The 14,937-nt window shown below is 47.1% G+C and overlaps 1 protein-coding gene across 1 annotated transcript in view; it reads left to right on the top strand.

Annotated features, from left to right (window-relative positions):
• LOC119445414 (fatty acid synthase-like) overlaps positions 1-14,937 on the top strand; it is a 175,163-nt gene that overhangs the window by 71,198 nt on the left and 89,028 nt on the right. The window contains 2 exon segments of the mRNA XM_049663271.1: positions 3,916-4,119; positions 14,527-14,784. Of these exon segments, the coding sequence (XP_049519228.1) occupies positions 3,916-4,119; positions 14,527-14,784 (462 nt within the window).

Raw genomic sequence — 14,937 nt, 5'->3', positions numbered from 1 at the left:
CACAGTTTTAAATGAGAGGAATTTCTTGGCGAACAATTGCCAACTTGGCAGTATCTATCTATCTAGCCGCCTACGTCTTGGTGCTCTCATGGTCGTTTCAACTTGGAAGATACCAAAATTCGCATAGTATAGCAAGAGTGTATGACGAACATAATTGATGGGTCATGACATGAATATCATGACATGTGTATCATGTAGGTCATGAAACACCCGCCTACGTCTCGTTGCTCCCATAGTCGTTTCATTAACTTGGTAGGTACCAAGATTGGCATAGTATGACAAGAGTGCATGACGAACATAAATAGGATATGCCATGAATGTCATGATATGCGTGTCATAAAGCTCATGAAAGAGCTGCCTAAAATGACGACTCAGCGAAAAACGATCACCACTCAAAAATTACTGAAATAGGTTAGGACATGACATGATGTCAAGACATGATAGTCATGAAATGATAGGTCATGACATGAATGTCAAGACATGCGTATCCTGTAGGTCATGAAACAGCCGCCTACATCTTGATGCTATCATGGTCGTTTCGATAACTTGGTAGGCTCCCCTCACACTGCGTCGCATAACATCGATTGTCACAGGGCGTGGGTTCTGCCGGCTTTTTTTCTTAACCTTTGGTGATAGGACACAAGATTATACCGCTATAGATTAACGAGATTCCCTTGAACCTTTTTTACCATTAACGATTTCAATATTTCATTCACCTATTTTTACCGACGGGTTGAACAGGCTGAGGGTAACACAGATAAATGCTCTCACGTCATAAGTTATTGTTTTGTGCTCTGGCGATGATTGCAATGGCGTTAGCCCGAAAATACATGGGTGCTTGAAAACCTTGGTTTGCTCCTCTGTCTAGTTTATTCGTTAATTTTATACTTTCTAAAATGCTTTTGACGGAAGCAAACCTTATCACGCTGCCAGCCCATGCGCGTTTTCCTACAGCGTGGACCCTTAAAGGGCACCTCGCTACGCCACATAGCAAATTTAGGTTATATGCTTGAAGTTGTTATGTACTCTCTTGGGAGCGTTTTACTGCAAGAATTTCTCAAATTGGTTTAATAATAGCCGTGACAGAATTATTTCAGTGCAGCGAACCCATGATTTCATCAGGCTAGCGTCACCACCAACATCTCTGCACTTGCCCCGTCTAGCGAACTTCCTTCCTTGCGTTGTCCCATACCAGAGCTGGAGGATGCGTGAATGGGCACCGCCTTTGTTTCTTGTTCTTCTCCCCTCATTTTTCTTGCTGCGCGGAGCGTTTCCGTCACGTAACGAGCTGTTGCGTTTGTCTCGTTTCGGGCAGACCACAATTTTGTGCGCTGTGCACGAGAACACCTAGCTAGAGGTATATGTAAGTAACACACGAACGCTCAGCCAGACACATGCGGATCACGGAGCATGATCGCGCGCTGGGACATGGTAGAAAATGACAGTTTCGTTGTCTGCGCGCGAGATGGCGCGTTGTGGGAACAATCAAACGAAACGGAAATAGAACATTTCTCTTGCTATGGTAGGAAGTAAAACAAAAACACGCAAACGTTCGCTTTGTATATTATATTTATTGCTCCAAACTTTATTGCCTCTATTGAAGCAGAAGAATAAACAAATAACTGATGTTGTTTTGAATAATTCTCGAAGTAACTTGCCACTGAGAGTGACGTCACAACACGGCGATGTACGTTGCGCACTTGCGATAGGCTGGGAGCGCGGCGCCCACGAAGAGAAGGGCAAATCACATTTTTTTTTCAAATTTCAGCTCTTTTCGCGGTGAGTAGCCATGTAATATTTAGCAGACACGATCGTTAGCGCGCATTGTGTGCACTGCGCTTGTGAGCTCAGAATGGCCAGACCTGGTGATGGTCCCTTTAAAACACTACTTACACGCGCTTTCAACATTGGTCTGACATGGAATGTCACTGCAGCCAACGTTTGCACAGTTTGGACATGTTTGCATGTGACACAGACGTCTGCTGAAGTCTTTGTTATCACATGGAAACAAAATAATGCAATTTGAACTGATGTGCCTGCATCTTTGTGCACACTAAGCATGAAGGTATTTTCCAAAGTCATGGGTGTTACATCCTTGATATGGAGATTGGACATTACATCCATGATATGGAGTCTGCAAGAACGTACAATAAACAATGCTGGCGCCATGTACGACATAATGGAGGTGACCGTCGACAGCAGTATGCTATGCTTCATGCAATGTTGTCTCACTTGCTGTCGCTCTGCATGCAGCCTGAAGTCTCGCTTAGAGAACCAGAAACTTCGGCAGTGGCGAGTCTCATGGAAGAGGTGTGTGTGAAAAGGAAAGTGAGCCACTCTAATGAGCTGCGAAGTCCGCGAGCCTCACTGCTTACTCGAGTTGCTCCCTCTCCTTTTTACATGTCACAGCTGGCCCCATTTCCCACCTGGTATTCGTGTGTGGTATATGTGTCCTGGCCTGTTGTGCAACTGCCGTGTTTGATAGCTGTTTGCGCGCCCCACATGTCTCACCGTTTGCAGCCTTCGCATTGCGCGTTTTCGGTTGCGTAGTCCGTGACTCCATTTTAACGAGTCATTTTGAGCATACACATTCGCACTATTTAATGCCACAAAGTAACAGCTTCGGTTAGGCAGAATGGGATAATATACGGGGTGGTTATTTGTAGGCTTGTCGTAATTCTTAAAAATTGCCTCTGACAGAAAGCATAATGCATGTCGTTGAGCTGAATTATTCTAAGAGGCGGATATTACTAGAACTATGAATCAAGACAAATATTCAACATAATTAAAAAGAATATTTAGGTGCCGTGATTGATTATTACGATTAGTTATAATTACAGTCCCGTGACTACAATTTGCATAGGATGAAAGTAAACAAAATGTTGTAAAGTCAACAAAAAGTTGTAAAACATTTATTTAAGCTCTTAAGCTTCGCTTCACATAGATTGGCACATGTGCGTCGGACCTGCATATATTTTCCTCCATACGGGTCAAGACAACACGAGCTCTTAGAGATAGATAAAATAAGGAAACTGCAGCTTTGAAAATTCGCTAGTCTTTTTCAATAGAATATGCGACATCGCATCAAATTCAGGTGTGTAGGAATCGCGTCACCGCAATTAACATTTGAAATAGTCTCTAAATCGTTAGATAGTGATAACAACACAAACGATCTGCATCCATGCGGCGCATCATAATACGGACAACCACTAAGGTAAGGCTCAAAATCCTAAATCAACGAAGCCTGAGTTTTAAATTTCAGTGATGATGAATACAGTGGCGTAAATTACAGTGTTGTATACATTTTTTCCCGGCAGTGAGAAAAGTCTACTGCTTTCGAAAAATTGCTGAATCCATTCAGTGACATGAAAAGAAATCGCAAGTCGGCGTTAGAGAATAGGCATAGATTGACGCACTCAGATTAGGTTTTACACTTCCCCCCAAGTCTACCTAATATTCATTGAAATATGTGGCTGACAAGAAATTTCGGCGCACATTCTACACATGCGGCTTCAATGAAACAAGAACTGACCCTCTAAAATGTGTAACACTAATTATGCGGTCGAGGTGACGCAATAATTGGTACGCTGGTCATATTCTTTGGCGTAGTATTTCCTTAGAATACCACAGTTCAAATCACCATGGTTCATGTAGTAGGCCAGTAAATTTTACCAAAACAAAAAAGGGTCCAGATCACACTCGAAGGCCCTTATGCATCTAGAATCCCTTTCGTCCAATATAATAAAAAGCACCAATTTAAACTTTTGTATCGAAATTGCTGCCGCTAGAGTTGATGACTCCCCATATTAATATCATATTTCACAAATGTGAGTCTTTCAGAGGTAATAAAATGATACGAGAGTGCCAATGACACTTTATTCGTGGATCCCTTAACAGTTTGTGGATCTCACATAGGTTGTTACGGAACCAAAGCCCCGTAGCGAGCGCTGGCTGAGCTCCTCACTGCCGCCGCACCGCTGGCATGAACCTCTCGCTCAAGTGTGCTCGGCGGAATACCACGTCAACAACTTTGCATCGCCTGTGCTGTTCTTCGAAGCGCTCCAGCATGTACCACAGGACGCCATATTCGTGGAGGTAGCGCCACACTGCCTCCTTCAGGTAAAACACCCGTTTCTTCGTTTAATAAAATGCCGTTTACAATCATTTCCCAGGAACACTTCTCACTTATGTAGCAGAAAATGGGAGACTACGGAAAACGCTTGCAAACAACAACGAACTTTTTATGATTCTTGGACCAAGGACCGCGCAACAAAGGAAGGAACGAAATATTATAGGCATGGCAGTGGGGTAAAGGAACACATCAGTATTTGTAAGAAAGCTAACGCGGGTGATAATCTAGCTGAGAATAAATGGATGATGTGGAGCTAAATGGGTCACGTAAAGCATGCATCAAATAGCCGGTGGCATATTAGAGAAATATAGTAGGCTGCGAGAAGAGAAACACACTCGAGGAACGCAGATTAGGTGATCCAACGAGGTTTTTGGGCACTATGGTAATCAGGCAACCAGTTAATGCAATACAGAAATAGTTGTACATCGCGGGGAGGCATATTCCTCTGCCAGGGTCCATACTAGAGAAAACCCCCGCCCTCCCCATCCACCCCTTCAAAAACAAATTCGCTTCGGAAAAAATACTTTTAACAATAAAGGCAGCACTTAGTTGCATTTTAATAACGGTAAACTGAGTCAATGCACTTGGCCAACCTTTTCGTCGAGTGTTGGACGCACCTGTGGACCTTTTAAAGTTTAATACTGTTGAGTGATCTCTGCGAAGCAGTCATCATCTCGTGCACAGTAGGGAATCCCCTTCCAATGAAAAAAATTCTTATTTAGCTACAAAGTAAAAACCACATGAAGGTTAGTCCAAGGAATAGGGTGGGTGCGGAATGCCGCCAGTCCTTGAGCGGCTCAATATGACGTGATAGATGAAGCAGCGTCGGCTGGGATGGTTTCGTGATGGAGAAAACAATCGCCCGCAGTCTACAATATGGTGTAATTCACTTTTGCATTCTCTCTAAATCGCCTAAACATATCAAAGTAAATTTTCCGATCGACAGTGTGTCGAGCAGGCAAGAATGTTCGCTGTACAATTGCACAAACGCAGAAGCAAAAAGGAAAGATGACAATCGTGGTCACACGAGCCCACTTGTCGCATTCTTTCGGTCTTGGTGGAACATTCTTCGTTATTTGGCTGAAAAACTATGTCGTTTTAGGATGATGCACACAGCGCCACCTTTCGCCCCCTGTGATGATCTTCGAAAGAAGATTTGGGATCAATTTCGGTGTGATTTTTGAAATACTCATTTCTCCTCATGGAACCGTAAGAGCACTGAACAACTAGTGTATGGTAGTGCTTTCTACGTGAGTGTCCTTTTGAACTATTTCGTCTTTTTATGAGGCAACAATTTGTTAAGAAAATTCACTGTCCCTTACGAATAACCATCCTGATTTCACGAGAGTAGCGTCACAACAGCTTGGACAACTGTCAACACAAACCAGTAAGATATTCTATTGCGTCTGCGGCTTGGCTACTGACTTGCGAAGTGCCCACCTACACCCGCCTAGTCGGAAAACACAGCTATGCAATATAAAACGGACTTCTGGCGTTTTATAGCGAGTAGCTATTTTTCCGCAATCTAGACTAATCGTGCCTAAAGTACTTCTGTGCCCTAACCAGGTCTCGTCATTTTGCGACACACTGCGGCTTCTTTATTTAAGGTGCCTGCACTTTAAGGAATATAAGATATGCGGTACAGTCGTTGCTCATGTAGCCACGCCATTTCACAATGCAGGAGTTTCACCGCCTACTATTTGTAGCTGCGGGAAGTGGCGAATATTTCAATCAGACTTATTTCTTTTTTGTTGTTTTTAAGGTAAAGATTCGGTGTGTATTATGTTAAGGTATCAAGCCAAATTCAAAATGCATTTTTCCCCAGGGATCGAGAGAGAGAGAGAGAGAGAAAAAGGAACGTTTATTGATGAAACAGTGTCCCGAGCGAGGCCCGGTATCATCCTGAGGTGGGAAAGTCTTTAGTCCAGGAACCCTGTGGCTTTCACTGCCCTCTTGGCCTTGTCCCTGGCGACAAGTTGTTGTTGGTCTTCCAGGCCTCCGAGGGCGAGCTAGGCCTCCCACGTTTCGACTAGGTGGTCTTTGCTTGTGGTGCTCGGTTCGCATCCGTTTCCGGTTGCATTTCGCTGTCTTCATGTCACGCGCATTCCAGGAGCATGTATGCCAGGCTTTTCGGGAACGTTGCAGAGTGGGCAGATGTAGCCGTGGAGCGTCGGGTAGAGGCGGTGCATTATCGTACCATGAGTCTACGTGTTGGTTTGTAGGCGCCTGAGGATCACCCTTTCTTCTCTGCCGAGTTTTGGGATCGGTGGAGGGTACACCTGGCGCTCGAGCCTGTAGTGTTGTAATATCGCCGAATAGTTGTTGGGTACGGCCTCCGCCTCTTCCACCGCGGGCCGGAGAGCATGTCAGCGGCATGCTCGGCACGTCAGCCCGGCTGACGTGCTCGCGGGCAGCGGCGTAAGCCGCTTTGTTCCTCTCTAGTCCATCTTGTCCGGGAACCCACGTAACGCAGGTGTATGGGAGCGGAGTGCTTCGTTGTTTTGATATCTTGAGTGCATCAGCCGAGATGCGGCCCCTTGAGAAGCTTGTACTGGCAGCCTGAAATTCGGTGAGAATGACTGCTGCGTATGTGCATGTGGTGGCGGCGAGAGCGATTGCAGCTTCTTCCGCCGTTTCCGGGTGGCGCGCCTTGATGGTTGCCGATGCTAACTCGCAGCCTCGGAAGTCTACGACGCTGAGACCGTACGCGTTTGGATGCCGATACTTGGCCGCATCAGTGTAGCGGGCGTCCGGGCCTTGCTTGAATCTTCGTTTAATGGCGTCGGCTCTAGCTTGCCTTCTACTCTTGTGGTATATGGGATGCATGTTGCGCGGAACGGGCGTGATGCACAGGGACTCTCGAACGTCTGGTGGAATTCGTCCTTACTTGTCCGTGTCTGCGACGTACGCCTCGCTGTAGTTCTAGTGTCGGAGTACTGATCTCCCGGTGGGCGTGACTTTGAGTCATTCCAGTTGGCTGTGCTTGAGCGCTTCTTTGAGCTCTTGCCACTTGTTGTGGACACCCATCTTAAGGAGACGTGTAGTAGAGGCCATGGGGGGAGTCCCTGTGTTTTTTGCCTGAATAATTAGGTGATTCTTTGCAGAACAATGTGCTTAAAATGTATGTTCATTGCTCCCTCATTCGAAGCATATATACAAACCTGTAACACCACCCAGTGTCTGTGAAACCGAAAGTGTGGGTATCGGTATCTTGTGTAATATAAAAGTGCTGCTAACTTGTAGCATTTTTGATACGCTAGAAGAAGTAATAAGGGCTCGTAAACATTTTGACTATGTTTCCGTCTGTGACAAGCATAACTCTGATATGAAGGATACACCAATTTCAAAAGACGTTGTTTACATTCTTCTGGGTTTTTTTTCTTTAAATATTATAGCGAATTACTTTTCTCGTTGTGTATGTACGCCGTAGTTTTCTCGTTTATACAGCTACCTTCAGAATGATCTGAGTGCAAAGGCGAGGATCTGAAGGACCCGGTGGCGGCATCGAGTCAGAAAGTGACATGAAGCTTCGTAATTTTTCTGGAGGGAGGCTGCAGTATTCAGGAATCAAGTTCTCCTCTGGAAGGGAACAACCAAGAGCTTGCACTGTGTCAAACGTTGTCTCGTCCTGAATGAATGATTCAATAGTACGAATTGGCGCTTAATTAAGCCTCTTAATTTTGCAGTATCTGACAATCTATGTCGACTCAGCAATATCAAGACAGGCACACATGATATTATGAAACTTGTTAGAATCGAATATTGGCTTTCCACAGTAAAAAGTTGCCTTACAATTCACCGGCCGCTCAATGTGAAGGCCTCCTTTACAATACTTTGCTTGAAAACAAGATGGAAAATAAATGTGAGGCGCCTCATAGGCAAAGTTAAGCTACAAATTTGGTGAATTTTGGCTCTCCTGATTGTTTTTTGTTATTGCTCCAGGGGCTTTAAGTCAATTTTGTTGATTATCTCAGAATCCACTTTCTCGCATTTACATTATAGGGCAACAAGCATAACTATTTTTGTAAGGAAATATTCTCAAGTATACTTTCCACACTTACTACATAATTAACTGTTCAATGAACCATAAAACATAAAATCCAACGACATGTTTTGATATGGCTTCATTTCGCAGCAAGACACAACCATCGGAAAAGCATTTTTTTTTTTGCTTACGTCTTCATCCGTATACCCCCTTCCCCCAGTGCAGGGTAACAAGCCAGACGTGCGTCTGGTTAACCTCCCTGCCTTTCCTTTCTACTATTTCGCTCTCTCTCTCTCTCTCTCTTTTGTTTATGTGCTCATTACGCTGTCAGGATTATGATGTTTTTTAAAAATAAATACTGTTACAGAGCAGTGGGGCATGGGGTGTGCATGAACAAAGAAGACGATTTGGCAAGGATAGCGCGCGGCTGGTTCGGACAGCCATCTTGTATATCCAGCGTTGCTGCAATTTGTAAATACGTGTAAATACACCTTCGCTTGACTATTTCTGCCCCGTGGCGTTTTGGTGGAGGTGCTGAGTATTCCCAAGAGACCATGGAGCTCCGCAGCGGTCGTCGCCACGTCATGACGGAGGAGGCGGGACCTGCGCCAGCGGCGACAACTCCAACCATTGGCCTGGCGTATCCGAAAGATCCAGGTACGCTCTGCGGAACCGATAACGTCGACGTGGAAGATTGGATCACCATTTATGAGCGTGTGGGTACCCATAACAGTTCAGATGCGACCATAATGTTGCTGAACTTGACGTTCTACGTGCAAGGTACAGCGAGGGTGTGGTTTGAAAACCACGAAGTGGAGCTTAGGGACAGGGAAACGTGTAAACAGAAGCCGAAGGACTTGTTTGGGGTCCACTCGGAAGGAAGAACGCCGCTAAGAAAGACCTAGCGACTCGTGCGCAAACTCCCACGGAATCCCACGTCGCTTATACCCAGGACGTACTTGCTCTCTGCCACAAGGCACATAGTGACATGTGCGAGTCGACAAGGTTGGGCATGTTTTCAAGGGCATCGCTGACCATGCTTTCAATCTGCTAATGTTTAAGAATTATGCGACAGTCGGTGATATTATCAAGGAGTGCGAACACTTTGAGCAGGCAAAGCCCCGCCGCTTGCCGAACACAGCAGCGACTTCCTCATGCGAGTACAGCAGAATGTAGCGACCATCGACTTCGGAAGATGTGACACGAATTGTTCGGCTCAAAATTGAAGCAATGTCATCTGCCACACTTTTTCAACGCCTCAGTGATCCCAACAGCTTGCCGGCGGTACCACTTGTCCACGCAATAGTCCGTGAAGAACTCCCAAAATCTCGGAGTTCATTCTGTCTGTTCTATTGCACCCTCATGATTCTCTGATGAACCTTATTCTTCGCCTAGCCTGCGGATCCCTCTAGGCTATCGAAACACGGCCGAGTGGCGAACTGCAGATGATCAACCGATCTGCTTTGCATGCCGTCGAATCGGTCACATTGCCCACCGTTGCCGAAACCGAGTCAGATCCTCACTTCCATTACTGACCTATGGTTATTACCATTCCGGACTGATCCCACGCCGTTCGAGCCTCCACTTTACCAGCAACCGCCTAACGCCGACGATACTGTTGCATGGAGCAATTCCGAACAGTCATTCCGCCGTCAGAAGTCCCGTTCGCCACCAGCTCGTCGCCTGCCGTTCCTAATGAACCTCCGACACTCTTCCCCGGAAACTAACCGCTTGTGAAGAATTACTCACAAAATGAGAGAAACAAGAGCAGAGGACAGTGCGGCTGACCTCAACAAGAGGAGGAAAAGACAAGCGAGGCGCGGGCAGCGGAACTAAAGGGGCTCGCGCACAGGAATCATTCGAACGCCGGCACGACTAGGCCCACAAGCCTACGAAACCCACATCTACGCGGGAGGCTCGCTTGGCCAGGCATCCATCTTCGGGACAGAAAATCCCTCGGGTCGAATTGCCCGGCATGATACCTAGGAGTGGCCTGCTGCCGTCTACCGAGCTGTGGGCCGCCCACCGTTTCCTGCTCCGTGCTGCTGCTTCTACTTTGCCACGTCAGTCATAACTCTACCTGCGAGTGTTCCAGCTCAAAAAGTCTCACCATCCTCCAGACTTCAACAGCAACCTCATGAGACGGCATAGTTTTTTCCTGCTTTTGAACTATCATGCATGTGCGGATCTAGTTGAAGCTGTTCTTTCGTGTCTATATTCCGTCCAATATATTTGTCGTGTGTTTCATAATCACGCACCGTCTCCTCCATCTTCCTCGCGTCATACGCCTTGCAACGTGACGATCCTAACCGTCCCAATGCTGCAGCTCCCGGAGGCGATGCTGCACTGACAACTCGACCTAAAAATCAACTACTCACTTTACCGACCCGACAAAACCTAATTGGTGTTACAGTCGACGGCGTAAACATTCCGGCGTTGATCGACACTGGTGCGCAACTTTCTTTGGTGAGTGCCACATTGCGCCGCCGTCTGAACAAAGTCCTCACAGTTGCCGCATCCCGAACACTCCACGTTGCCGATGGAGGAACACCCACCGTGCTCGGAATGTGCACTGCTCGCGCCAGCATCGCAAGGCACCTTACCAATTTATTGTTTGCAGTTTTAGAACAGTGCCATCACGACATTTGACTAGGATTGGACTTGTTAGCATCTCATTGCACCCTCTTTGACTGCGCGTCCAGCGTGATTCAGCTTCAACTGACCCAGAGCTGTGACATCCCACAAAGAACCCAACCGCGCTTATGTTCCCTCGATGACATCCGCCTGCCACCGCAAGCCACCAAGTTCGTTTCTGTGACCTCATTTCCGCCTGTTCCTGGCTGCGTCTATGTGTAGTGTCCACGACCTCACCTAATGCTTGAAGGGAACGTCGCCATTCTGCACACCCTACTCACTGTTGCTGCCAATCGGACCACACTCCCTCTCCTCAACTTTAACTACTGCGCGCAGGTTATCCCGAGAGGCATCTCGCTGGCCGATATCTCGCCTATCGGTGATTGCGAGATCTCCGTATTAGACGCAGAAGGTCCACCATCATCTGCAGGCAAGTTCGATCAGTCCAAAGCTGCACCAGACGAACTAAGCAAGATGATCGCAACTGACGTCTACCTACGCAGCCGGGGGCTTATCGCGAAATTTTTATTTTGATGGTCGTCCGTTAGGCCAGACATCAGTGGTCACTCACCGTACCTATACCGGAGACGCCAATCCCATACCCCGACGTGCGTACCGCGTTTCACATGCAGAACGTCGAGTTATACAACACGACGTCCATGAACCTAATGCTGACTAAAGGCGTCATCGAACATTCGTCTTGTCTGTGGGCTTCCCTAGTTGTCCTTGTTAAGAAGAAGGATGGCAACTGGCACTTTTGCGTCCATTACTGACATCTGAATAATCTCACGTGCTAAGACGTCTACCCGCTGCCACGTATTGATGATGTCTTGGGCTGTCTACATGGAGCCAAGTACTTCACGTCATATACCTTCGTTCTGGGCATTGGCAAATCTCTGTAGGTGACATGAACCGCAAAAAGACCGCTTTCGTAACACAGGATGGGCTTTATAAATTCAAGGTTATGCCACTCGACCTTTGTAATGCCCCGGCAACCTTCGAGCGCATGATAGACGCTCTACTTCGCGGCTATAAATGGTCTACTTGTCTATGTTGTTTAGATGACGTGATAGTTTTTTCGCCCACATTTGCGAGTCACCTTACGCGCCTATCGGCCATTCTAGCAGTTCTCCGACATGTCGGCCTGCAACTCAACTCGTCTAAGTGCCACTTTGAACGTCGCCAAATTACTGTTCTCGGCCACCTTGTCAGTGCCGCAGGAATTCAAGCCGACCCTGACAAGATTCCCGCTTGCCCAAAGTTTCCCTTACCGTCTTCCACAGCAGATGTCAGAAGTTTTGTTGCACTATGCTTCTATTTTCATCGCTTCATCAAGAACCTTGCCGACACCGCTCGCCCGCTCACTAACCTACTCAAAAAATATGTTTACTTCTCATGGGGTCCTGCGCAAGCCGAAACCTTCGCCGTACTCGTCGGCTTGCTAACGGCTCCACCTTTGCTGGTTCACTACGACCCATGCGCGGCTACTGAAATTCACGCAGACACCAGCGGCCATGGAATAACAGCTAATCTAGTTCTACTGCGGAACAACGCCCAGCACGTAATTGCACAAGCAAGTCGCCTTCTCTCGACAACAGAGCGGAAGTTTTTTTATCACGGAAGGCGAGTGGCCTGGCGTTGGTTTGGGCAGTGGCCAAGTTACACCTTTACATATTTGACCCCCATTTTTCGTTATAACTGATCACCATGCCCTCTGCTGGCTATCATCGCTGAAAACCCCGACTGAACGACTGGGTTGGTGGGCGCTGCGGCTACATGAATACGCTTTTACTGTTCTGTACAAATCAGGCTGTTTACAGAAGCCCGTCGACTGTCGCTCCCGTCACCCGGTCGGCAGTCCAGACCATGATGCCCACGAAATGAATGCTTGCGTCTTAGCCATTTCAGACTTGCGTGACTTTCGTAATGAACAATGCCGTGATGACTCGCTACGTCTCCTCGTCGATCGGTTAGGTTTAGTGCATCCCGAACCCGCTATCAGTGCATTCGTACTCCGCGACGGCCTTCTGTACCTACGCAATTTTCCCCCTGAAAGCCCGGAACTTTTGCTCGTTTTACCTCGACATCTTCGGACAGAAAGAGAGAGAAACGAAGAGGGAAAGGTAGGGAGGTTAACCAAGGACGTGCCCGGTTGGCTACCCTAAACTTGGGGAGTTCTTGAGCAGCTACATGACGCGCCCAGCACCGGCCACCTCGGTGTCTCCCGTACCTACGCCCGCGTACGACGCCGCTTTTACTGGCCCGGCTTGTACTGCTCCGTGCGCCGCTACGTTGCTGCCTGTGCACTCTGTCAGCGCCCCAAATGACCTGCTGTATTACCTGCTGGACGCCTACACCCTATGGGTGTCCATTCTGAACCATTATTTCGGGTCAGCATCGATCTCCTAGACCCTTTTGCTAGGTCTTTTTCTACGATCGACCGCCGATCAGCTGATCAGCTGAGAATTCGTGTGGGGTTCATTTCCTGCCCGCATGAAAGACTTGAAAAAGTTTGTGCAGCGTGTCAGTGGATGGCAAGCCAGCACCGGGTGAGCGTCATTGTCGTGTGAAGGACCGAAAATTGTTAGGCTCCAGCGTTACCGATCACCGTGTCTCATGCATAATTTCGTGTGCAAAAATTAACACTGCAAAGGCAGGGTATTGCATTACTGAACAGGTGCGACTCCACGGCAGCTTGAAAAATCGCCTTCATCACATCCGTCGATCGATTGTTGGTCATATAGCAACACATTTCCCTTTGAGCGCACATATGCAGTAAGGAAGCAACAAAACATTTGTAGGCACTAGCGAATGTGCAGCTGTTCCATAGCAAGAATCGTTTCGATAGTTCGTTGTGAGTTCGCTAAATTTTCTTTCTACAGTTCGCGATTGATTTGCTTGAAAGTACAATAATTTCATACGTGGACAGAGTAACATTTTGATACCTTGTGTTATCTTCAAAATATTGTCACGAGTCAACGCGAACAAGAGGCAACACTTTGAACAAGACGGCGGGACAGCTTGAGAATCACCAGCACAAAGACATCTTCTTCGTCTTCGAATTAGCCTGTCCTACTACTCGGAGTCAGTTAAAGCACATACTGCCATCGTCGTTTAAACGTCTAGATAGAGTACGCGTCAATATTAGTTAGCGCATTTCCTGTGTGCTTTGTTTAATTGTATATAGCCATTTTTGCACTGCAAGCAAATGAACCAAGCGCGTTTCTTGCGACGAAGTACTGGAACAAGGGCTGTAGTGGCGGTTGTGCGTAGATCAGGGTGGTTGAAAACCACCAGTGATCTTTAAGGCAGCTGGGTTGCTGTAATAAAACGCATGTTAGCAACGTTTCCTGTTGGTCGTGGTTTCATTCAGGGCACTATAATAAACATCTAAAAGTCCATACAACGAAAAGACGCAACACAACAAGGAAAAGACAGGCGAAAGGAAAGAGCTGTTTCCTTTCGCCTGTCTTTGCCTTGGTGTGTTGCGTCTTTTCGCTGTACGAAGCATGTACCAACTAGCCCAACAACAAGTTTTATTAAGAATCTAAAAGTTCCGCGGGATTGTACATGGAATGAAGTTCAACAAACACAGCTGTGCATCACATCGCTCTCTCTTATCCTTTGCCTGTAGCAGTATTTGAGCTTGACGATACATTAAAAAGTACAGTGAAGTGTGGTATATACAACTGCGCGACTCCCTGCTTAGCATCTGCAAATTGTCGTATATTTTTCATCCACCCACGTTACATTCCCCATTCTCAATTACGTGCAGGCTATCTTGCGACGTGCCATTGGCCCTGACGCTCGCTGCCTCGGCTTGATGCAGCGCAAGGGTGACAATCACACGTACTTCCTGAATTCCTTGGGACAGTTACACTTGCTAGGCGTGCAATTCGATTTGTCACCACTCTACCCGCCTGTACCGCTGCCCGTACCACGTGGAACTCCGAGCATCGGGCACCTCGTTAGCTGGGACCACTCTGAAACATGGACCGTCACCAAGTGGAATGATTTCGCCGCATTTGCTCAGGTGAAACATCATCTCCCTTCATATACTGAATCATATCTGCGCCAAGAGGCCGGTAACGCGCCAAATGCCCTGATTTTACTCTTGTATCAAGTGTTTTATTGTTAGTACCGTTACTCAGGAACTGCTAACACGTTTTCGCCCATGACAATTAGA

The sequence above is a fragment of the Dermacentor silvarum genome, chromosome 3 (genome assembly GCF_013339745.2).
Source record: "Dermacentor silvarum isolate Dsil-2018 chromosome 3, BIME_Dsil_1.4, whole genome shotgun sequence".
Classification (NCBI taxonomy): Eukaryota; Metazoa; Arthropoda; class Arachnida; order Ixodida; family Ixodidae; genus Dermacentor; species Dermacentor silvarum.
This window is presented reverse-complemented; position numbering and strand designations above follow the sequence as displayed.